We start from the raw sequence: 26,691 nt of genomic DNA, 5'->3' as shown, positions 1-26,691 counted from the left end.
GCCGGTGTCAGGGGGAATGTGTCACAGCAGAAGTGACCCGGTCCGTGGCCCTGGGTGCCCAATATCAATGGCGGTGATGTTGATGGTGTTAAAGTTTATTTGAATAGTTTGTGACGCCACCCGTGGTGTTTAGCAAGGGAGATGGTAAGCCAACGCTGCATGCAGATCCGCTGGGACTGATGGTGTGGTGCAGCAAAGATGGTATAGCTCCCCACAGGTGGAGCTGTAGTCCCAGGGCAGTGTAGGTGCAATGGACGAGGAGAGGCGCAGGATGGTATAGATGCTGGTACCCAGGTGTAGTGGTGCTGGAGGTGTTAGCGACGCATGAATGGAGGACACCAGGGCTTGTAGTTTCAATGCTTTACTCACAGTTCGTGGTACCCACTGGTGCCTGCCTCCGTGCCGTGTCCTCCGGGGTAGAGACTCAATCAACATCCCGGGCAAGTCAGTGTTCTCCTTTCCAACACTCCGCCAACATGTGCCTTTCCTGAACGACTCCTCTATTGCGCCTTTTAGTGTGAAGAACTCCAGTACCGTAGTTCTCTGGAATTCCTCCTATCAGATGTTCCTAGAACCTTACTTGTATGACAGACAGCTGTAGCCTCTATCGGGGACTCCCTTCTCAGAAGTCCTGGCTCTCTATCCAGTTGCTGTTGTGTCCCAAGTCTTTGATGGGAGTAATGCATTTACAGCCAACTACTCCACCGGTGTCTGCTGCAGAACCATAAGTGTCCATACAACCTCGGGGACCGGGCCCCAGCCTTGCGCTGAGAACCTATAGGCAGGGTTCCTCTTCCAACCCACAACTCCTCTCTGTTCTCCTACTCCTTCGTTCCGTGCTGTTCCTTCTCTCTCTTATGGAAGCTTAGGTTGCAGATCTACATCTTTCTCCTTCTCTTCTCTTTCCCGTGCCAGCTGGCTCAGATCACTGAGGCAGCTGCAGCACTCTTTCTAAACTGAACTCAAACTGAACTCAAAACTAACTTCAGAACTGAACTCCTCTCGCCTGACCTCCCGTCAGACTGACCTGCTGTCAACCTGCTCTCCTTCTCTGGGACTCACCCCAGACTGACCTACAATTCTCAACTTTCCCTCTCTTTTATACTAACTCCACCCACCTCCCAGCACATCTTGTGTTACGAAGTAGGGTTCCACAAAGGGTGCTCTGCTACCCCCAGCCTGAAGCTGCTAGGCGGACCTGCTGAACTATCATGTGTGTGGGATGCAGGTGTTGGAGTGTGGAAATGAGTTCCCAACTTACCTAGGCGGTGGGGCACTACACCTTATGAGAAGGTGCAGTACCTCTGTGGCGACTGAGCCTCAGGGGCGCCACACTCTAGTACCTACGTGAGAGCGTTGACCCCACAGTCATCAATAACCAACTCCTGGAAAACCTCATTAAAGGTTTAGAGACAGTGGGTAGGGCCCTAATATATATTAGATGAGTTCGGACGAGTTTAATCTAAAGTCTATGATGACGTTTAATACATTAAAATCAGTCAATAATTAAAGAGCATGAAATACATTCTTAACAGGGCTATCCATTATTAAACACATGGAGGCCTTCTTCTAATACCTACACTTGTTCATATGTGTTCTTTTTAGTATTGCAGATCACCTCCACTGAAGAGAATGACAAAAAATTGTAATATCACACTTATCCCATTGATAAACATTCAACATAGTCAGAATTGTTAAAGTATTTTCGGAATTCAGATAGAAGTGATTGCAGAGAGCTGCACATGCAAAGCCACCTCTCTATTCATGCCATGAAGAGGACATCTGTTGTACATTTTTATCATATCCTGCGGCTGTCAAGTTTTAGACCTTATTTATTTCCACTGCTCCCTTGAATATTACATTTTTTGTTTGCTTTTGGCCTTTGTATTTAGTGCTACTGTTTATTATTTTTTATCAAGAGGGCTCATAAGATCCTCTAGGGTGTGTTTTTAGGCTGTTCTGCACAGTTACCTTCTGAGCAACACCCCCTTGGCAGATTTTTTAGAAAAATTTGGAATTCTCAGGGTAGCAGCAGAAATAATATAATCACGAAAACTGAGCACATTTGACCTGGTGACAGGTCCTCTTTGAGTGTTGTACTTACCCACTGATACTAGCTATCAGATGCTACTTGTCTGGGTACCGAACAAAGGAAAAGTGGTTTGGCCAAAATGTTAGCCCCTGTGTAATAAACTAAGGGGGCACATTTTAATATAATGAGCGTGTATAGGGTTAAGACCAGTGTGACTAATGCTGTTTGTTTTTTTGAGTTCTTTCAAGGGTTAACCCTGATGAGTTTTTGGAGGTATCCTGTCGATGGGCAGATATGGAGCACTGAAGAATCTTTTCCCACCAGAATCCAGGAATCCCAGGATTAGTGGTTCAGCTGGAAGGAGGCGAAGGACTTTGATATTTAACCCACTCTGATGGCCAGAGGCAGAGCACTGCTAATCTGAAGATTGAAGACCCCAGAGGACCCCATTGGCTGGTACAGGAACTATACCCGTCACGGGACTTGTCCTGGATTTTTGTTGGGATCTACAATGGAGGCTCTACAACGCAAATGTGAACGCATCCTCAACTGTAAAGGAAACCCAGGATTGGTGGATCAGCTGGAAGGAGGCGAAGGACTTTGATATTTAACCCATCCTGATGGCCAGAGGCGGAGCATTGCTATCCTGATTATTGAAGACCCCAGTGGACCCCATTGGCTGGTACAGGAACTGTACCCGTCATGGGACTTGTCCTGGATTTTTGTTGAGATCTGCAATGGAGGCTCTACAACGCAAATGTGAATGCAGCCTCAATTGTAAAGAATTCCGTTTTTATTATCCATGATACGCATAGTAGGATAAGCTGTTAGGACCATCTTTGTGTGGTAGAAGACATGGCTGAATATGAATGATAATATGAGAACATGTTCAGTTCCGTTCCTTTAACTATAACCTAATTATACCAAAAAGTCGCAGCATTGTCCTCATTCCTTCCAATCCTTCTCAATAGAAAGCTGTTGGGATCACAGACTCGCAGAAACTTTGAAGATGATAAAAAAGGTATGTGTATTTCTGGACTATGAATAATTAACTGTTATCATGAAAATGTGATATGAAATGAAATGTTAAAAATAACTTTGAATTATTTCTCACTCTGAAAACATTCATTTGAAGTTCCTAATTAAAAGGTGACCAAGAACTTAAAAGATTTTCTGGGATTTGAAAAAAAAAAATAATCTGTTTGTTTCCACCCAAAAAAAAACCCCACTCTGGATATTGAGTTGGAAACTTATTTTTTACTTTTTTTTCTGGACAGCTTATTAAAAAATTCTTGAAACATACGGTAATTAAGATTTAAGATACATTTGAAAACCCTAATAAACCATTATGATTATAAGTGATCCATGTCTACAGCCCATAATTCTGATATGAAGACATCGGCTGCCTTCACTGTGAACAGGAAAATGGTGATTATAGTAATGAGTACAAGTTTTTCCAGCATCAAAAAAAAATCATGGACAAGTCAATTTTTTTATGGATCGGGTAAAAAAAAGTGGCTTATTTTATTGGATTATCTGGGAATTTCTGGACTCTTGGAAACTCCGCTCTGGACCCTGGGTTCTGATTAGCATTGTATATTACTATTTGACATTGAAATTGTATTCTAAGGGGACCTGTCACCAGGTCAAAAGTGGGCGCTTTTGCTCTTATTGATCTGGCTTTTTTTTTTTTTAAATCTGCCATACTGATCCAGAGATATGGGCATTATATTTAATGCTACTTTTTACTGATGTCTACCTAGGTGTATGTGTGTAAGAGAGAATTGGATATTTTGAAGAGGGGCAGTATGTGTGGTGGGAATTTTTCAGAGGGGCGACTGCAAATACCTCTAATTAGAAATGTAGTATAGTTCTTCTGATTTACAATGTTGCTTACCCCAAGTGCTAGGTATTGCAGTAGCTTAGGTATCCATGGTTATGACCATTAACAACTAACTGTCACTAAATCATTGGTCGTAACCATGGATACATAAGCTACTGCAATGCCCTGCACATGGGGTAAGTGACATAGTGAATCAGAAGAACTATATTAAATTTATAATTGGAGATATTTGCTAATATTATTATTTACACCTACTACATATTGGGATAGGATCTTGGAGATGAGAATAGCCATTTAAACAATGGGTCATCGTGATATATTTCCTTTTAAAATACAGGCTGAAATGGAAAAGAGGTTGTCAAAACTATGCCATGCTCAGGGGTGGACATATCATTGATGCAACATGTGCAGCCGCACAGGGGCCCAAGAGATAAGGGGGCCACTATCACCTCCATAGCAGCATCAACTGAACTATTGGGCTGCAAAGGGCCCATATACAGTTCTTACAGAGGGGCCCATATACAGTTTATACACAGGGGTCCATACACAGTTCTTACAGAGGGGCCTATATATACGGTTTTTACACAAGGGCTCATACACAGTTCTTACAGAGGGGCCCAGTTCTGCCTGTGTCCACCCCTGGCCATGCTATATGTCCCACTTCGCTATTATTAGCTCAATGCTGATCCAGCTTTAAGCTGAACTTAAAGTAAGCCTGACAGCTGATTCTTAAGGCACAAAGCCTAGGCAGAATGAATCAGAGACTGCTTCTGTTATTTTTCTCTGCAGCCATTCTGAGAAAAAAAATATTTTTAAAAGCCAGCCGGGAACTATACAAAAAATAAATGCAAGAGATCGGTCCTCAGTAGATGCGCTCTGCCCCACTCCCCTAGACTGAAGGTCTGCCTATATATGTGTATGTATACAGAGAGACCAGTCAACAATACTTAGGAGATGTTCCAGCAACTTCGACCAAAGGATGGTTAAAATCAAAAGACTTTATTCAAAAAAAATGATTAAAAACAGAATAGATGCATAAAAAACATATGGTTCACCAATGTGACAGACGCTTGATTAAGGACCCTCTAGTCCGAAACGCGTAAGCGTCTGTCACATTGGTGAACCATATGTTTTTTATGCATCTATTCTGTTTTTAATCATTTTTTTGGAATAAAGTCTTTTGATTTTAACCATCCTTTGGTCGAAGTTGCTGGAACATCTCCTAAGTATTGTGCCTACAAGATTTTCCGGAATCCAAGTTCCCTGCACCGCCCAGGATTGATTGCATTCCTCCAGACTTCACATCTGCTACGGTTTGGTGAGCTGACAAAAAATTTTTTTCCAGAGAGACCAGTCAGTCTAGGGGACTGGGGCTGAGAGAACCCATGGGACCTGCCTCTTGGACTGGTCAGCCAAGTCACATTGTCCCCATTCTGCATTATAAAGTATGGTATCTCTGAAACGTTCCAGCATTTTACAGCAAAACACACCTGGCTGCGATATTGCGGCCGGTCTCTGATATGTGCTGTCCGTCGTTCAGGCAGCATGAATCAATTGTAAGGTTCCCTTGAAGGTCAAATTTGCAAGTTCATAGAACACGACCCGTGCAAATATCTGAAAGCCCAGTCAGACTGGCGGGCCTCCTGACCTGAGCTTACTGTTTTATGGGCATATATCTGTTAGCTAGCTCAGGTCAGGAGACCCGCCATTTGGGTTAGATATTGCAATCAGAGTACGGTCCGTATTTCATGGACATGTTATTTCAGCCTAAATGTTATAGAGGAGAATGGTTGAAATGGAACATCTAAGTAATGATTATCTAAGAAGTTGTCAGGCAGCCTGTCAACCAATGTGTCCTAGATTTCACTGGTCCGCTGACATATGGACATAATGAGGGCAAGAAGATTTGTCATACAAATCCTGCTCTTTCTATCGCTTCTGATCTCTTCCTGTCTGCTTTTATAACGGATATGTCTAATATTAAAAATATATAAAAGATGGTACACTTTACTGGAGTATTTTGAGGGTAGATAACAGGGGAATACCCCTATGAAGACCTTCATCCATCAGCTAGAGGAAAGCGAAGCTTTCTTCCTCTGGAGGACAAACATGTGTAATGCCTCATTTCACCTGCGGAAGTGCTGCAGAGGATTTGAACACTTTTTGTCACGATTTACCACAAAATAAAGCAGATTGTTGGGGTCCAAGCAGAATGAAATCTTTTAGTCAGCTTTATTCTAGGGAATCCTTCTGATGAAAAGGGATAGCCCAAAGCAGAAAAAAAAAACTTTATGCTGCGGAATACATTATAATAATTAACATTTCATTAATTTTAGAAAACATATAAAACATATTTGGTTGATACAACTTTAGTCAGATTAAGTCATTATAGATGGGAACAGTTAAGTATAACATCTGTGGTTTTATCTTGTTACGGACAGCAGTTGTCAAAGCAGAATTGTTGACATTTTGGAGCCCAATTAATTGGAGACGTGGAATCTGTATCTTATCATATGTTATACGGCTCAACCAAAATATAATGCAGAATTGTTTAAAAAAAGTAGTTAACCTCATGTTGAAAGCATCTAAAAAAAGAATAAATATGAAATTTGTGATTTTGTAATTTGCTCTCTGCTGATTAAGCCTCTAAGTGCTCAAATCTGTCTACAGATCTGTCTTCAAGAGAACAAATTACATCTGATACACCTACAAGTCTACAGAGATGGGAGAAGAGAGAAGCTGGAGGGAGAAAGAAGTAGAGAATAATAGCAGCTTCTATAACTTTTATTGAATAGAACACGAAGAGGAATAAACTCTAAAAATTGTAGCATTCAGGCCTTAGTCACACTTTCGTACTTTGGTATTTGGTCAGCATTATGTCCAGTGTCCATGGTGTAAATGGAATAGTCTTTAAAAGGGTTGTCAAGAACTGTAGCTCAAATGCAAGCTGAGCTGCAATTTTCGACAACAGCCACTACACATAGTACAGCACTGTTCTCTTACGGCTTTGTATAAACTCTAAATCTGGCTGCCGCCAAAGCTGATCAGGAGGTGGAGGGTGCAGGTTATCTGATCTTGATGCCCTAGCTTAGGGATATGGAATCAATATCTAAGTAGTTGTGAAACCCTTTTAAAATCTATTCTCTATAGTGCAACAACTGGGGAATGTAAAATCGAAAAAAAATGTGCCGCCACACCTGTTGGTAGGATTGCAATGTGTAGGCGCACATTCACACTGCGGCCAGTAACAGACGAAGCCTTTGTTAAAAACAATGAGCAAATATCATACAGAAAGTAAATAAATAGTAGTATATGTACATAGGGTACTTAGTTGGCAATGTTTGATCAAAAAAAGAGTTACGGCTATCCCGCCGTTACAAGGTGTACCCAATCAGGATAGACCCTAACTCTAGTATCTCATCTTGTTATGTGCCAGCAGGCCTCAAATATGACAGATCTACACTTGACTACTTTACACCTGCCTATGGAAAGCTAAATAAACCAGGTACCCAGCAGAAAGCAGGGGGACGTGGCACACCCCTGTATGTACAATGTACAAAAAAACTAAAGCAAAACCAAAAAAATGAGCTGGCGTATCTAGACACACCTCTTGGCATAAGTGCATTGTGTAGGTGCACACTTATACAGTGTCCATTAACAGATAAAACTTAGGATAAAAACAATGAGAAAATACCCTGCAGTACGTAAGTAAATGGGAATGTAGCAAACATCAGTGAAGTGACTGTTCAAGTAATTGGGTTATTTATGGGGCACCGAGCTTGGCGCCGGAAAGGATGGACAGTTGGCCGATCTGAGGTCATCATTATTGTCGGATTCTAGAATACAAGGGATACACAGCTACATAAAGAAGATAATGTTTTAGCACTTTTTGCACATTAGGTCATGCAGATCCAGTATGGGTAATATTATGGTACCTGCAATTTCTTCCAGAGTGTTGGCCCTCATGTCCAATAAGACCGTCCCATGCAGAATACAACTCCTCAACTCAAACAAACTGTGAAGAGACAATGTGGCCACATAGGGCTTGCTCCACCGCTCTCCGCCATCTTCCACATCTTCTTCAAACTTCAACCATCTGTTGGAACAAGTGTTGGTGAAGCACAGTCAAACATACAAATTTCTATCTAACAAGCTGTTCTAAATAGCAGGCTATCTACTACTGCAGATGATCTGCACATAATGGATTTTACTTATCTCCTTACCTGACGGCATCCGCGGCTTTCCTTTTCATTAGATGTCTTGGCGGGACGTCGTTATTGTGGCGTGACACTCAAGTGACATCACTAGTGTTGAGCATTCCGATACTGCAAATATCAGGTATCAGCCGATATTCATGGTATCGGAATTCCGATACTTTTTGCTTATCGAATAACGGAATCGGAAGTTCCCATAATGCTATGAGCCAGTTTGATTTGATTCAGCCAATGAGGAATCCTCAGAAGTGTGGGTACATCCTGTTAGGCATGTAGGCATGTTAACTAATGGCATGGCTGTGATTGTTGCTGAAATGATGTCATGATGCACTATAAAAGCTGCCGTCGCCATTTTGGGCTCACTCTGCTGTGAATTCAGTTAGGGACAGGACGCTGCTGTTCAAGACTCTGAGGGACAGTTAGAGATAGCGATTAGCTATATTGTGCTTTACCCAGGCTACTTTAGCAACCGCTGTGTGAAGCTTTCTTTTGCCTTGCAGCGCTGCTCACAGCTGTCTGCAAGGTCTGTGTGTGTGAGTGCAGCTCACGCTGTAGTGTGTTCTGCAGCCACCTCTGGTTGTAGTCCGCTCAGCATGCGTCACTGCCTCATACATAGTCCTTTTTTGTTTTATTGCTGCTCATTTTTTCTGATTTTTCCTATTAGTCTGCTTCCATCCGTATCCATCTACATTGGTTGCAAACACTATAGGAGTAGATAGCAGAGCCTTTCTGCAGCCTTTCAGTGCTAGTGCTCAGTTCTCTGCACTGTTCACGACTGTCTGTGAGGTCTCTGTGTGTGAGTGCAGCTCACACTGTAGTGTGTTCTGGCCATCTCTGGTTGTAGCCCGCTCAGCGTGCGTCACTGCCTCATACATTGTCCTTTTTTGCTGTAGTGCTGCTTATTTTTCCTGAATTTCTCCTATTAGTGTGCTTCCATCCGTATCCAGCTAGATTGGTTACAAACACTATATAGGAGTAGATAGAGGAGCCTTTCTGCTGGCTTGTGCCCTGCAGCCCCAGCCAGATTAGCATTAGCCTATTTTTTGTAGCCTCGTCTATTGCATTGTAGGTTACCTTCCCGCATTGTAATAGCTACAAAAAGTTTGTGATACTATCGCTTTTACATCTTTGGTCACATCCTTTTTTTTGCGAAAAAAAAAAACCACGTAAATAAAGTTCACCAAACACTCCACTTTACAGTTGTGTAGGCCACATTAGCTCATATTAAAGTGTAGTCCATACTTTATCAAATTAGTGTTTCTTATACCTGTTAGCAGCTGTTCAGGAATAAGCACACTAAGCCCTTAGTACTTTTCTGCCTATCTTTATCAGTCTACCAAGATGAAGAAGGCAGGGAGTAAGGCACGTGGTCGTGGAGTTTCAGCAGGGAGAGGACGTGGGGATTCTGTGCCTGCTGCGGGCACCAGTGACTCAGCATCCCCCAGTTTTCCCAGGGGACAGTCCTTTATGCGCAGCTTTGTAGGAGCTCGCCGTACCCCACTGCTGCGGGAGGAACAAATTGAAGCCGTTGTCGGATGGATGGCAGCTAACGCATTGACTTCAATTACTTCCACATCCTCTCAGGTCCAGAGCACTGAAGAGCAACCATCTGTCTCTTCACCACCTGCCAAATTGCCCAGGCAGTCAGAGAGCCCTGGACAGGAGCCATCTCTACTTCTGTTCTCTGAATCTGTTGGCTTGGAAAGAGGGGGCCAGCCAAGCAGTATTCTAGAATGTGAAGAAGAGGTAGTATGCAGTGATGCGCAATAGCTTTGTCTCTCTGAATCTGAAGAGGCGGGTGGGCCAGTGCCTATGGTCAGCACACCTCAGTACGCATCTGATGATGAGATTAAGTTGCCACTTTGTGGTGTGTACTGTGCTGGCGAGACTACCCAGGAGAAGCAGGTGTTTGAAGAGGGTACTGTAGATGATGAGGTCCTTGACCCATCATGGCGTGAGGAACAGGAAGGTGGTGGGAGCAGCTCTGATTAAGAGATTCACCGAATGGCCAAAACAGGAGGGAGAGGGAGGGGGCAGACTTGGTTCCCTGTAGCCTCCACTTCGGCATCCATTAGGAGCATTCCTCTTCCAAAACCAAAAACGGGCGGTCCCACAATACAACGTGCCCAGCAGCTTTTATTTCAGCAGGAAAGCCGTCCCTGCCCTGCAAAAGCATGTGGAGGGAAAAATTAAACATGCGCTACTAAACGCCGTCAGTAGCAAGGTCCACCTGACCACTGATGCGTGGACCAGTAACCATGGACAGGGATGATACCTTTCCCTCACTGCCCATTGGGTAAATGTTGTGAAGCCGGGTACAGATCTTGAGAGTGGTGCTGTACGTGTTCTGCCAACTCCAACGATTGCAAGAATCCAATCTGTACACATTGACTCCTCCTCATACTCCAGTTCCTCTGAATCAGCACTGCAGGAGCCGTCACGGTCTACCTCCACATGGACCCGTGAACGCTTACCTGTTACGACCGATATGAGCACAGCCGTGGCCAAACGTCAACAGGCCGTACTGTAATTAATTTCTTAGGGGAATCGAAGCAACACAGCGCAGGAGTTCTGGAATGCCATCAAGCAGGAGAGCGACGTGTGGTTTGTGCCAGCGAATCTCCAGCCAGGCTTGGTAGTGTGTGACAATGGCCGAAATCTGGTGGCAGCTCTGGGCCTAGGCAACCTCACTCACATCCCATGTCTGGCACATGTGCTCAACTTGGTCGTGCAGAGTTTTTTGAGGGACTATCTGGATCTTGATGCACTGCTGCACAAGGTCCGCATAGAGTGCGCTCACTTGCGGCGTTCCAGCATGGCAAGATCGCGCATTGCAGCTCCGATTCTGCCTTCCGGAACATCACATCATATGTGACCTACCCACCAGGTGGAATTCAACGTTACATATGTTGGAGCGGTTGTGTGAGCAGCAGGCAGCAGTAATGGAGTACCAGCTGCATCAGGCGCAAACAAGTCGCACTGCGCGCCGTTCACACTTCACCACCACTGAGTGGGCCTCTACGTTTTGCGTGCCTTCGATGATTCCACGCGGATGGCGATTGCAGATGATGCACTAGTCAGCATGACTGTCCCCCTTATCTGCCTGCTTGAAAAAACACTGCAAGCACTAAGGGAGGAGGTTTTGGAAGAGGTGGAGGATGAGGAGTCACAAATGCCATCTGCTTCTGGACAGTCTGCGCAACGTGGCTCCTCACAAAGGCTTAGGCAGGGGACACTTTGTGAGGAGGATGAGGAGAAGTCAATGGAGGGGGAAGACATCTCTCCAGAGGAGGAAGGTACACAATGCTCTAGTAGTCAGTATGTAGAGAGAGGGTGGGGTGATGCAGAGCAGGCAGAGATGATGGCTCAAGGAGGGGACAGCATTTCTTGGCCAGTTGGGAGCCTGCAGTACATGGTTGATTTCATGCTGCATCGCCCACATTCTCAACACGGCTGATTATTGGGTGTATACCCTCCTAGATCCTCGCTACCGGGACAACTTACAAAGCCTCATAACACCGTTGAACCGGGAGCGTAAATGCGGGATTACCAAGACACACTGGTGCAGTCCATCATGTTCTCCATTCCACCCGAGAGCAGTGCTGCTAGTGCTTTACAAAGCAGCTCTGTGCGTCGAGGCAGTGGAGGAAGCTCTGCCCGTCGAGGCAGTGGAGGAAGCTCTGCCCAAAGAGGGAGCAGACACAGTGCCTCAGCACAAGGCAAGACCAGTATGGCCCAAATGTGGAAAAGTTTTGTGTCCCCGCCACAAATGTCTACACCATCACAGACGGCTCCAGTCAGCAGGAGGCAACATTTCCGTCAGATGGTGACAGACTACATGTCTTTCCCTCTCAGTGTACTCCCAGACAGCTCTTCCCCCTTCAAGTTTTGGGTCTCTAAGCTGGATACATGGCCAGAGCTTAGCCAGTATGCATTGGAGCTGCTGGCTTGCCCTGCTGCTAGTGTATTATCGGAACATGTCTTTAGTGCCTCAGGTGGTGTACTAACAGACCGTCGCCTGCGACTATCCTCCGATAACATTGACCGGCTTACTTTTCTGAAAATGAACAAGGCCTGGATCTCGCCAGAATTTGCCAGTCCTCTTCCAGATTAAATAATTGGTTGGCAACAATATCCAGGTCTCTTGTTGTGTTCATGTTTCTACCACCTGAACTGTAATCCCTGGGCTCCAACACCCCCAGTTGCTGCTCAGAAGTGCCGTCTGCACAGAAAAACACTAGCTCCTGTGTTATTGGGGTTCAGTAACGTCAGCTGCTCCCCTGCTGTGTGTCCGGCAATGTCTCCTGCTCTGTCCACATTCATACTACTACTGATTTCAAACTTGCTCCAATTAGGCCTCTGGCTCCACTCTGTCTCTAGTATTTACACTGGCCTCCAACACCGCCAGTTGCTGCTGAGAAGTGCCGTCTGCACAATCAACACTTGCTCCTGTGTTAGTGGGGTTCAGTAACGTCAGCTGATCCCCTGCTGTGTGTCCGGCAATTTCTCCTGCTCTGTCCACATTCCCACTACTAGTGCTGCAGGCCAAACTGAACGCGGCCAAATCCTGTTGTAAATCTTTTGTGACAGGCAGAACGGAAGGTGTAATCTTCAAACTTTTATAGATAACAACTACAGGAATGCCTGTCACAAATAAGAATATGATGAAGAAGAAGAAGAAGAAGAGTAGGAAGAAGATGAAGAAGTAGAATATGAAGAAGAATAATAGTTGAATAAGAAGAATATGAAGAATGTAAAAAAAAAGAATAATAGGAAGAAGGTGAAGAAGAAGAAGAAGAAGAAGAAGAAGAAGAAGAAGAAGAAGAAGACGAAGAAGATGAATAAGGTGAAGAAGAAGTTGATGAAAAAGATGCTGCTGCTGCTGCTGAGGATCATGAAGGAGAAAGTGTGGGAGAAGTAAAAAAGAAGGTCAAGAGCATGGAAGTAGTGAAACATACATATCTGACAAAATATAAAAAAGGTTAACATTCTCAATATCTTTGTAACTCCGAACGTCTTAAAAAAAAAAATAATTCCTGCTATTCCATTTGATTGGGCTAAACCTCTATGCCTTTAACCCCTTCCTGACATCCGATGTACTATCCTGTCCATGGGAACCGGGCCCCTATGCCCATGGACGGGATAGTACGTCTACCGCGATCGCGGTGTACCGGGGGTTAAAGGGAAGCATCGGCGGGGAGGGGGCTCCCTCCGTGCTTCCCTGAGCCCCCCACAGCAGCGCAATGTGCAGCGCTGCTGCGGGGGGCTCCTTTCCTGCAGGCCCCCGAATCCAAGATGGCGACGGGGGCCTTCGGGGGCCTGCAGGAAGCTGGCTTCCTCAGTGCCTGCAAAGCGCAGGCATGAGGAAGCCTTCTGCACTGCCTGTGACAGATCGCTGATCTGTCACAGTGATCTGTGATGTGACAGATCAGCGATCTGTCACAGGACAGTGATGTCCCACCTGGGACTATTTAATAAAGTTAAAAAAAAATTTAAAAAAGTGTTAAAATAAATTTAAAAACAAAAAGTGTAATAACGCGCGATCAAAAAGACACATATAAATATCCATGGTACCGCTGAAAACGTCATCTTGTCCCGCAAAAAACGAGCTGCCACACAGCATCATCAGCGAAAAAATAAAAAAGTTATAGCTCGCAGAATAAAGCGATACAAAAATAATTATATTTTATATAAAATAGTTTTCATTGCATAAAACCGACAAAACATAAAAAAAACGACCTAAATGAGGCATCGCTGTTACCGTACTGACACAAAGAATAAAACCGCTTTATCAATTTTATCGCACGCGGAACGGTGTAAACACACCCCCCCAAAAGAAATTCATGAAACGCTGGTTTTTGTTCATTCTGCGTCCCAAAAATCAGAATAAAAAGCGATCAAAAAATGTCACATGCCCGAAAATGGTTCCAATAAAAACGTCAACTCGTCCCGCAAAAAATAAGACCTCATATGACTCAGTGGGTCAAAATACGGAAAAATTATAGCTCTCAATATGTGGTGATGCAAAAACTATTTTTACAATAAAAAGCGTCTTTTAGTGTGCGACAGCTGCCAAATATAAAAACCGCCATAAATAGTAAATCAAACCCCCCGTTATCACCCCCTTAGTTAGGGAAAAATAATAAAATTAAAAAAATGTATTTATTTCCATTTTTCCATTAGGGTTAAGGCTAGGGTTAGGGCTAGGGTAGGGTTAGGGCTAGGGTTAGGGTTAGGGCTGAGATTAGGGTTAGGGGTGTGTTGGGGGTTTCCAATGTTTGGGCACATCAGGGGCTCTCCAAATGCAACATGGCGTCTGATCTCAATTCCAGCCAATTCTGAGTTGAAAAAGTCAAATGGTGCTCCTTCCCTTCCAAGCTCTGCCATGCGCCCAAACAGTGTTTTACCCCCACATATAGGGTATCAGCCTACTCAGGTCAAATTTCAAAACAATTTTTGGGGTCCAATTTCTCCTGTTACCCTTAGGAAAATAAAAAATTGGGGGCAAAAATATCATTTTTGTGGAAAAAAATGATTTTTTTATTTTCACGTCCGAGCGTTATAAACTTCTGTGAAGCACTTGGGGGTTCAAAGTGCTCACCACACATCTAGATAAGTTCCGTGGGGGGTCTAGTGTCCAAAATGGGGTCACTTGTGGGGAGTTTCAATAGTTTAGGTACATCAGGGGTTCTCCAAACGCGCATGACACCCGCAGACCATTCCATCAAAGTCTGCATTCCAAAACGTCACTGCTTCCCTTCCGAGCCCCGACGTGTGTCCATACAGTAGTTTTCTCCCACATATGGGGTGTCAGCGTACTCATGACAAATTGGACAACAACTTTTGGGGTCCAATTTCTCCTGTTACCCTTGGGAAAATGAAAAAAATTGGGGACTAATTGATCATGTTTGTGGAAAAAATACGATTTTTTTATTTTCATGCCCGGGCATTATAAACTTCTGTGAAGCCCTTGGGGGTTCAAAGTGCTCACCACACAACTAGATAAGTTCCTTAGGGGGTCTCGTTTCCAAAATGGGGTCATTTGTGGGGGTTTCCACTGTTTAGGTACATTAGGGGCTCTCCAAAGGCAACATGACACACGCAGACCATTCCATCAATGTCTGCATTCCAAAACGTCACTACTTCCCTTCCGAGCCCTGACGTGTATCCATACAGTAGTTTTCTCCCACATATGGGGTGTCAGCGTACTCAGGACAAATTGGACAACAACTTTTGGGGTTCAATTTCTCCTGTTACCCTGGGGAAAATAAAAAAATTGGGGACTAATTGATCATGTTTGTGGAAAAAATACAATTTTTTTATTTTCATGCCCTAGCATTATAAACTTCTGTGAAGCCTTTGGGGGTTCAAAGTGCTCACCTCACATCTAGATAAGTTCCTTGGGGGGTGTAGTTTGCAAAATGGTGTCATTTGTGGGGGGTTTCCACTGTTTAGGTACATCAGGGGTTTTCTTATCGCGACATGGTGTCCAATCTCAATTCCATCCAAAAACGTCAAATGGCGCTGCTTCCCTTCCGAGCTCTGCCATGCGCCCAAATAGTGGTTTACCCCCACATGTGGGGTATCAGCGTACTCAGGACAAATTGCACAATAACTTTTAGGGTCCTGTTACCCTTGGAAAAATAAGAATTGAGGGTGAAAAGATCATTTTTGTGGAAAAAATATGATTTTTTAATTGTACGGCTTTATGTTATAAACTTCTGTGAAGCCCTTGGGGGTTCAAAGTTCTCACCACACATCTAGATAAGTTCCTTAGGGGGTCTAGTTTCCAAAATGGTGTCATGTGCGGGGGGTTTCCACTGTTTTGATACATCAGGGGTTTTCCAATCGCGACATGGTGTCCGATCTCAATTCCAGCCAAAAACGTCAAATGGCGCTGCTTCCCTTCCGAGCTCTGCCATGCGCCCAAATAGTGGTTTACCCCCACATGTGGGGTATCAGCGTACTCAGGACAAATTGCACAATAACTTTTAGGGTCCTGTTACCCTTGGAAAAATAAGAATTGAGGGTGAAAAGATCATTTTTGTGGAAAAAATATGATTTTTTAATTGTACGGCTGTATGTTATAAACTTTTGTGAAGCCCTTGGGGGTTCAAAGTTCTCACCACACATCTAGATAAGTTCCTTAGGGGGTCTAGTTTCCAAAATGGTGTCATGTGTGGGGGGTTTCCACTGTTTTGGTACATCAAGGGTTTTCCAATCGCGACATGGTGTCCGATCTCAATTCCAGCCAAAAACGTCAAATGGCGCTGCTTCCCTTCCGAGCTCTGCCATGCGCCCAAATAGTGGTTTACCCCCACATGTGGGGTATCAGCGTACTCAGGACAAATTGCACAATAACTTTTAGGGTCCTGTTACCCTTGGGAAAATAAACATTGGGGTGAAAAGATCATTTTTTTGGAAAAAATATGATTTTTTAATTGTACCGCTGTATGTTATAAACTTCTGTAAAGCCCTTGTGGGTTCAAAGTTCTCACCACATATCTAGATAAGTTCCTTGGGGGGTCTAGTTTCCAAAATGGGGTCACTTGTAGGGGGTTTCCACGGTTTAGGTACATCAGGGACTCTCCAAACGTGACATGGCGTCCGATCTGAATTCCAGCCAATTTTGCATTGAAAAAGTCAAACGGCGCTCCTTCCATTCTGAGCTCTGCCATGCGCCGAAACAGTCGTTCCCCCCCACATATCAGGTATCAGCGTACTTAGGACAAATTGCACAATAACTTTTGCAGTCCAATTTCTCCTGTTACCCTTGGTAAAATAAAAAAAATTGAACCTGAAGTATTTTTTTTGTGAAAAAAAGTTAGATGTTCATTTTTTTTTAAATATTCAAAAAAATTCCTGTGACGCACCTAAAGGGTTAATAAACTTCTTGAATGTGGTTTTGAGCACCTTAAGGGGTGCAGTTTTTAGAATGGTGTCACTTTTGGGTATTTTATATCATATAGACCCCTCAAAGTGGCTTCAAATGTGATGTGGTCCTAAAAATAAAATGGTGTTGTAAAAATGAGAAATCGCTGTTCAACTTTTAACCCTTATAACTTCCTAACAAAAAAAAATTTTGGTTCCAAAATTGTGCTGATGTAAAGTAAACATGTGGGAAATGTTAGTTATCAAGTTTTTTGTGTGCCGTATCTCTGTGATTTAAGGGCATAAAAATTCAAAGTTGGAAAATTGCGAAATTTTCAAAATTTTCGCCAAATTTCAGTTTTTCTCACAAATAAGCGCAAGTTATTTGAATTAAATTTTACCACTAACATGAAGTACAATATGTCACGAGAAAACAATGTCAGAATCACCGGGATCCATGGAAGCGTTCCAGAGTTATGACCTCATAAAGGTACAGTGGTCAGAATTGTAAAAATTGGCCCGGTCATGAAAGTGCAAACCACCCTTGGGGGTGAAGGGGTTAATGTCTCCTCCACCTCCCCAAATACATTCTACATTATTCTTAGTTGTTTTCCTTCATGTAGAATTAATCTACAAGGAAAGAAAGGGTTTATTTTAATTCCGATCTTTCTGTCCCATTGACTTGCATTGGTTTCCGATATCGGAATCGGCGATATCCGATACTTTTTAGGTATCGGTCCGATCCAATCCGATCTGATATTTCACGATATCGGATGGTATCGCTCAACACTAGACGTCACTCAAGGCCGGCTAAATCAAATGAAGAGCCGCGGATGTCGAGAGGTAGAAGACGGTTTACATGGATCCCATCCAACAGACACAGATCCAATGACTGAGTCAAGCGAATCGAATCGCACCAACTCTATTACAGTTGAACTACGATGACATGCTTTAAGTGGTGGCACCCTTTAAGAGATCGGTGTACAAAACCATTTAAAGGTCTTGTCTTCTTTTAGAAAACTTTCTTCCATACATTAATAAAAGCTCTAAACAACCAAACGGAGTACTTTCCCTCCCCCGGTCCAGCATTCCACTACTGCCCTAATCTCTGGTATTTGGTCCAGTGCTGGGTCCCCTCCACTGCCAATTTCTTTGTTGTTTGGCTGCAGCGGTGACATCACATTGATAGCACCACAGCCAATCACATAGTTCAGCAGCTCGGCCATCTAGACAGGCAGAGCTGCTAAGATCAGTGATTGGCTGCACTGTGATGTCACTGCTGCAGTTAAACAATTAAGAAATTGGCAGCAGTGGAGACCCAGCACTGGACCTGTGAAGAGTAAGTAACACTCAATTTTTTTTTATATAACTCTATCCGAGCGTGGCAGAAAGTTTTAGAAAATAGGAGGAAAACTTTAAAAACTGTAATTTCAGGAGAACTTGCTGATAAATACTTGTGTCTGCCTTCAGATTTTCCCTCCTTCTCCACCCACCACATTCCATAGAATTTTTTGAGCAGCAAATGTCATTTCCTACCTAGATACCGTAATTGGAAAATCTGTCTTTACCGAATACAAGTTTTACCTATGTATTGAGATCAAATGGTCAATCCAGGAGGAGAAAGAAGATTTATTTGATAAAATATATCACAAACTTTTCATGATGATGATGATTATTATTATTATTATTATTATTAAAATTAATTTATGAAAAAAAAAACAAATTAAAATTAATCTTTAACATTATTTTGTAACTGATGTGATGGAATAAAGAGAGTTATCCACGTTTGGGGACAATTTTCTTTTTATGACTTAAATGCATGTATTTTGGGTTATAAATAACTTAAGCAATCGGATTTGATTAAAAAAACTTCTATAGCCTCTGTGTTAGGGCAGAGACAGATTGACGTATTTCTCGTGCGAGAATCGCATGGTAAACCTCGTACTGGCTGTCGGCTCTCCTGACCTGAGCTTGACAGCTGCATAGTAATCCATCATGCTGTCTTGCTCAGGTCAGGAGAGGTGGCGGGCCAGTCCGTTCAATGCGATGCGATTCTCGCACGAGTTATACGGCTGTCTGACTGTCCTTACAATATCTATGGTGGGCTGCAGAATGAATTAACTGAGAATTCTTCAGTGAGGTCATTCTGGCGGTATTCTAGCAGAGTTTGTAACTCTTTTATCTGTATTTTCTGAGCTCTTCTCAGCTGGTTTATAACCATAGACCACATCAAAGTTGAATGTGCCGGGAAACAAAGAGCCTGTAAAAGCCAAACGGTAGAAAATTTTTAATGAAACCCAATTACAAAAATGATTTTTATTCTGAAATAAATACATTAAACTACAAAAAAAAAGTCTCCAAACATGGACACCTCGATACTTACTTTTTTCATTGATGAGAATTTAAAGGAACCTACCTATTTTTATATTTTAACACTATTTTTTACGATCTGTGGGAATTTCACTTCTAGAGTCAACATTAATCACAAGGATAAAATGCACACTAATTACCTGATAAATCCTACTGACTGCAGTATCTATCTATCTTATCTATTGAGTTATTTCTGTGCTGTTTTGTGCATAAATATGTGATGTTCAGATGTTGCATTAGTCTTCGCCTGATGAAGAGACCTGAGTCGTCTCGAAAGATTTCAATTTGTTACCATCTTTTCAGTTAGCCATTAAAAGGTATCAACCACTGAGGACTCTCAATTCTAAATATTCTTCTATCTACTGGCTAACACGGTAGAAAGATATATATCTTTCCTGTATCCAAATACTTGAACCTATGTTGTTGCTGATGTCTCCTCCCTGAGTTTCCGGTTGGTTACCAACCTGAGTTCCTGATTGGTTCATTCTGATTGCACACCCTATTTAAACCTGGCCTTGCTCTCAGTTCCTTGCGTGATTATTGAGATACCTGCCTTTAGTCAAGCTTCCTTCCCCCTGCTACTCCTTCGGTAAAAGACCCTTGACTTCCTTGACTACGATTCCTGCTTATTCCTTCAAACTACATTGCTGTTCCTGTGTATCGACTCCTTGGCTATTTCAGATGACGCTACCTGCCCGGTGCTGCCCCTAGTGGTTGCAATATCACTACTCCATCCATGTCAGTCCGTAACAACTGCCCTTATTCATGTATTTCAGCTCATTGCTATTCAAGTGCATGTGTCTGTAAATAATATGTACACCCCTATGACTCTCCAACAAGTCACTCATTTATCATTATCTGAGGGGATCCCAGCAGTTGGATCCCCTCCAATCACACAATAATTATTCTAGGGTAACATAAAAACCACTAGGTGCCCCACTGGCAGACACAGACAGAAAAGGGCCCCTGTGCAAGAACAACTTATGGGCCCTTTGCAGCCCAAGAGTTCCTAAAAATGCAAAATTGCACTTGCCTTGGAGTTAGAATTGGTCCCCCTTACCTCTTGTGCCCCTGTGCGGTCACAAAGGTTGCGTCAATTATATTTCCGCCCCTGAGATGCCCTGCATATCTTTCTACTTCATATATTTATTTATTTTAAGCTCTTACTCTTTTTTTTCTTCTCTAGGTTTATGTACTCCTTTATAGTGTACCTGACGTATTGCATGAACACTGACCTGGCCATCTCTCGCCATTCCGCATCATCTCCGTCACGTAGGCATATTTCGTCCAGCTCTGTGAACAGATCATGGGGAATGTGTTCTTCATCATCGTCCTCAGTTCCCAGGATGAACTGCACCCTCTGAGATGGTGTGTCTACAACCAACGGGAAAACAGGAAAGAGTAAAAAAAGTAAGACGTGTGCACCTCTAAAGCCCCACTAAGCCCTCAGACTGATCTTCATCCGCTTACATGGAGTTGGGTTATTGAACTGTAGAACATAACGTAAAATAAATTCTTTCTTATACCTTATTGATCAGGACAATAAATTGATTTTTTTGTGGCCGGTTCAACAGCTCAGTATGATTTAAAGGACTTGTCTTATAAGATTCAAACCCTGTCAAATGCAGTCCGCAAAATCACTCCTGACAAACAGCTATTTTTTCTAATGATGGCCTCAACAGGCCAGGCATCGGAGTACTATCAGATGACCTAGTAGGTCTTGTTCTAACCCAATCATGAATCCCAGTGGTTCACAGTTTGGGGCTGACATTGAAACTCCATGGACTCTTGTTATGGGAGCACACGTCGGGCGCTGCACATGTAGGAAATCTTTACATTTTTTAAGAGAACTTACAGCAGAATATCTATGCCAGCCTCATGCTCCTCCTCTGTCTTCCACAGAATATTATGAGCAGATACTCTCATCTTCTATCTTAATAATGGGAACATTTGTAATTCCCTAAAGAAAGATTTTGCCCCTGAATTGAATATGCAAATTGTCTCTTCAGAGAGGAAGAGGACTAGAACACTAGCGCATCCTATTGGAAGTAGCGATCCTAAAAGTCAATATCGACTCTTTAACGAACCTTGAAATATGACCAAACCTGAATCTCAATATGCAAACACATGTTTTGGATTGTTGCCCCTCATCAGTGAAAAGTATGTGGTCTGATTTAGCTAGGTGAGTAGCTTTGGACTGGGGTCTAAGGGGTAATATTTCTCCTTGTGGAGAGTGACAAGCCAAGCCTGGTATGTCAGAGTGAGGAGACTTATAAGTCATGCATGCTCCTCTGGGAAATTAAATATGAAAATGGTCTCCTCAGAGGGGAAGAGGACTAGAATTGAAAATGACTGAAAAATCCAGGAGGAGAAAGAAACGGATTTCTCTGATAAGATGTATTACAAAGTTTCTTATCATCACTAGTAACTGGTGCCCAAAATCAATAGACCATTTTAAAATATAATAACTTTTTTGCTATTCGTTTTTTCACTTTTTTCAGATTATTTATATGTAATCCTTGGAAAATAGTTATGGAGAAATTCACGACAGAGCAGCAAGTTAAAAAAAATCCAATTTTATCTACAAAATCAACAATCATTTGTGCATTTTCAACATCAACCGCAAGGTGATCCCAGGTACTGGACATATCCAAAAGCTCACTGCAGAGGATTGAAAGGATGCTGACTCTATTCCCGTACAACATACAGGTGGCGCAGCAATTGAAACCAGCAGAAATTATGGTGCACGATTAGTGCATGCTGTCAAGATCCAAGGTTTCTCAAGACAAGAATATGATTTCATTCACAATCTCATTATGGCTGATGAGGCTCACTTTCATCTAAATGGGTTTGTCAATAAACAAAATATGCATTTTTTTTTGTGGGGGGGGGGGGGGAAACCCAAGAATACTGTATCACTGTGAGTTGCAACCCATAAAAGTAACAGTTTGGAGCGGTGTAGGTGGAGAAACAGTTCTTGGTCCTCATTTCTTTGAGAAAGAGGCACAAAACGCTTGTAAGGCTAATTTTTAGACGGCGGATAATTTCCCAAAACTCTGAATTCAGTTGGCCTCCACGTTCACCCAACCATATGGACATAATCTACAAAAATATTTTTGAAGTATATTTCTTGCTTATAAAAGAATAAATGTGATTTTTTTTTTAATAGATATATACTGTATATATATATATATATATATATATATATATATATATATATAAAGACAGTTCATATTTTTAAATGGTCTAATGACTTTTAGGCCTCCGAGTATTACTGCATTAATGAAAAAAATAAAATAAAATGTAGGTTACTCTTTCAATACAAATTAAATACAACAGTAGAAGGAGCGCTGCAGATCTGAGCAGGAAGAGAAAATTTGAGGGCGGATAGCAGAAAAAAAATATTCTGAATTAAAATGTAAGGCAGAAAATGTATTGTGAAGGACAGAAAAAAAAAACGACACTTTATCAAGCAAACAGTCCTAATATATTCAGCACTAAAGGGGTCAGCACCATGGACAGCGCGGTACATCCATGTCATATACGCACAATAAAAGCTACAAGGGTTACATCCAAATAAGGCCTAATTACAGAATACTAAAAATCAACTTTTTGTCTCAGTGTCTCACCATTTCCAAGATCTCTGCTTGGCGTTAATGAATGAGAATCATTTTGAAGAGATGGATTATAATTACAAACTGGCCTAGATTGTAATACACCAAGATTGCTCAGCTGTTTCTGTCATTCACTTAAACCTTAAGGCTGTGTGCCCACGTAGCGATTTTTAAGCGTTTTTGCCGCGATTTTCGGCGCGAAAACGCAGCGAAAACGTTTAAAAATCGTGTACAGAACGCCCCCCATGCATTCCTATGGCATTCCGCACATGCTGTGCTAATGCTGCGCTTTTTCCGCGGCGGAATCGCATCGTGGAAAAAATCGCAGCATGCTCATTCTTTTGTGCGGAATCTCAAAGAATTGCCGCGATTCCGCACCCATAGGAATGCATGAGAATCGCTTACTTCCCGCATGTGGCTATGCCCACCATGCGGGAAGTTAAGCGTCTCATGTGCGGTTGGTACCCACGGTGTGGAGGAGAGGAGACTGTCCTCCAGGCCCTGGGTACCATACCCCTGTAAAAAAAAAGAATAAAAAATAAAAAATCGGGGTATATTTACCTTCCGGCGCTGCATTCCCGGCCTCAGCGTTCCCAGTAATGCCTTGCGGCAAGGCCCTGTAATGACGTAGTCTCGCGAGATCGCTATAGCAACGCGAGACTACATCATCACAGGTCTCGCAAGGCATTACTGGGAACGCTGAGGCCGGGAATGCAGCGCGGGACGCCGGAAGGTAAATATACCCCGATTTTTTTATTTTTTTTAGCATTTTAACATTCTATCTTTTACTATTGATGCCGCATAGGCGGCCTCAATAGTAAAAACCTGGTCACACTTGTCAAACACTATGTTTGACGAGTGTGATCAACCTGTCAATCACTTTCCAAGCGATGCTTCAAATCGCTTGGAAAGTGCTTGAATATCGCACGCGAAAATCGCGGCAAAATCGCGATCATAATCGCAGTAAAATCGCGGTGAAATCGCGCGGAAAAAACGCGCAATTTCTGGGAAGGAGTCCGGTTTTTGGTGTGCGTTTTAACACGCACCGTGGGCCCATAGCCTAAAGTGGATTTGTCACAATACACAATATAAATAATACAAAATGCATATATTATTAAATAATCTATTAGAAATGATGAGGCTAGAGTGCCAAATGTGATAATCCATGTTAGAATGGCAATATAATCTTTTCTGAATGTTTAAGCTCAATCCAACCTAGCCTGATTGACAGTGCCTCAGTGTCCCTCTTCCCTGCTGAGATCTCACCCTGCTCAGTGCAAGCTGTGGCTGTCAGTTAGGATGGGTGGGAGGAGACTTAATAAGATTAGACTCATGAGCTCTCTCACTCTTTAGCGTGTCTCATAAAATGCTCATTTTGTAATCAGGATTACTCAGCCATTTTGATATTAATGGCAGCACGGTGGCTCAGTGGATAGCACTGCATTGCTGGAGTCCTGGGTTCGAATCCCACCAAGGACAACATCTGCAAGGAGTTTGTTTTCCCCGTGTTTGCGTGAGTTTCCTCTGGTTTCCTCCCACATTCCAAAGACATACTGATAGGGAATTTAGATTGTGAGCTCCATCGGGGACAGCGATGATAATGTGGGCAAACTGTAAAGCGCTGCAGAATATGTTAGCGCTATATAAAAATAAAGATTATTATTATATTAATTTTAATAATAAGTACACCAGGCTCATCACATCTAAGAGATCTGCTTATATCTGTACGCAGTTTGCACTGATAAATCGGGTGACAGATTCACTTTAATTGGAAGACCCGCAAGGGCACATCGATATATGGCGTCTTTCTATGGTGCCTTGGTTTTCAGACACCCCACACAATTGGATTTCGGGAAGTGAAACGTTACTATCTTACATCGCCCGAGCGCATTTGTCAGTCTAATATCTTCTAGCTCTAAAAATTAATAATTTCTCCCATATATGCATTCCTCTTATTTAAAAGGGTTGCTCCACTTTGGGGACTTTTTTTTTTATTAAATGCATTTGTTTGGGGCTAAAAATGATTTTTGTAATTGGGTTTCATTCAAAATTTTGAATCACTTGGCCTTTTACAGTCTTTGTTTCCCTGCACATTCAACTTTCATGTGGTCATAAATCAGAGGAAAGGAGTCCATAAAAATACAAATCAAAGAGTTACAAACTCCTCATTAGGCTATGTTCACACAATGCGTTTTTGCTGCATAATCAAAACGTGCTGTCTTGGCAGTAAAGATGCTGCTTCCAATAAGCAGGTTTTGCTGATTTTTTGCTGCATTTTTATTGTCTCTTGTGTATGGTGATAAAGTCTAGTGGCCTCAAAAAAGGCCTGATTTAACTTCCTTAGGATTTTGCACCAAAAAAAAAGCGAAAACTGATCCCTGCGGGTTTTTTTACTGTGTTTTTGCACTTACCCATTGTTTCCTATGGGTGAAAAAATGCTGCAAATACGCAGATTTTGTAGTCAGCAATAGACGGTGTAAACTGAGGCAATAAAAGGCAAATTTTTTACTGGAACTCAGTTGTAAAAATTAATTTTAGCCCTATATTTATTCATTGACAGGAAAAAAAATGTCCCTAAAAGTAGACAATCCTTGCCACCGAAAATAGATCGTTCGCACTCGTCAATCCACTGGAATAATAGGCTTTACCATATGTAGGAGAGTCTCGTCCATCTTCTAAACCCGAATCCCGTTCCCGGTCTCTCTTTTTGTGTTTGTGTCCACGATGTCGGTGACTGTGACGACGATGACTTTTTCGACCACCAAGAGGTACATGAACTCCAATAAACAAAGTGCGATGTCCTGCGGAAAAAAAAAAAATTAAAAAAAGGGCAGAAGTTTAATTATTGCACTAAAATCTATTTTTCATAAAAAAGTGACATTCACTAATAGTTTGCATCGGTTAAATTCAAGCTTTGTGTTTCTGTCATACAGCTTCAAATCCCCGGCTTCCCATTTCCAAGACCTATGGTTAAAGGAGATGTCTGGGATTTGTTTTTAAAAGTTGCCTCATATCCAAAGTTCCCATACAATGAGATCAGAACTAGAGTTGAGCGAAACGGGTCGAAAAATTTCAAAAGTCGCCGACTTTTGGCAAAGTCGGATTTCATGAAACGAAACCCGACCCTAGGATGAGGTCGGCCACGAGGTCGGCGACTTACGCGCCAAAGTCGCGTTTCAAAAGTTTGTTTTGCGCTCTTTTTCAGCCAATCAGGATCCACGGACACTGTGGGCAACGTGATGACATAGGCAGGGGTCACCACCATCTTTCAGAAGGGCATGCAAGTGATTGACTTGCTTTGGTGGGCGTCACAGGGGGTATAAAAGGGCGTGCACGCCGACCGCCATCTTACTTCTGCCGATCTTAGCATAGGGAGAGGTTGCTGCTGATTCTGTAGGGAGAGCGTTAGGCAGGGAAGAAGACAAAAAAACTGCTTCTGCTGCTAGCGATTTGGCCTGCACAACACACCAGTCACTGTGTGTGCAGTGCAAGGGGAGGCTATATAGTGGTGTATCAGTGGTGTTGGTTGTGGGCTGCCTTCTAAGGCTTCCTGACAGGCTGGCATTGCTGTTTACCCACTGCTCCGCAAACTGTTTTTTTAAAAGCAATCCAATCTCCCTTATCCTCTAGTCACTTTGGTCACAGCTGTGCCATCGAGCCTGTCACATAGCGCTCAGATATCAGTGGGCCTCACACAATCCAAAAGTGTCCAGTGTCCAAAAGTGTGTGCAGAGATTCAAAATCTCA

At 42.7% G+C, this 26,691-nt stretch overlaps 1 protein-coding gene across 3 annotated transcripts in view; it reads right to left on the bottom strand.

Moving 5' to 3' along the window:
* The window catches only part of SLC4A10 (solute carrier family 4 member 10), a 273,046-nt gene that overhangs the window by 79,218 nt on the left and 167,137 nt on the right, over window positions 1-26,691 (bottom strand). For all 3 annotated transcript variants that reach the window (XM_073545734.1, XM_073545735.1, XM_073545736.1), the window contains exons 3-5: window positions 25,593-25,745; window positions 20,566-20,704; window positions 7,811-7,971 (exon numbers count right to left, since the gene is read on the bottom strand). In XM_073545734.1, the coding sequence (XP_073401835.1) occupies window positions 7,811-7,971; window positions 20,566-20,704; window positions 25,593-25,745 (453 nt within the window). The remainder of the gene's footprint in view (window positions 1-7,810; window positions 7,972-20,565; window positions 20,705-25,592; window positions 25,746-26,691) is intronic.

Source organism: Dendrobates tinctorius, unplaced genomic scaffold (assembly GCF_039654945.1).
Source record: "Dendrobates tinctorius isolate UK_male_01 unplaced genomic scaffold, ASM3965494v1 ptg000143l, whole genome shotgun sequence".
Classification (NCBI taxonomy): Eukaryota; Metazoa; Chordata; class Amphibia; order Anura; family Dendrobatidae; genus Dendrobates; species Dendrobates tinctorius.
This window is presented reverse-complemented; position numbering and strand designations above follow the sequence as displayed.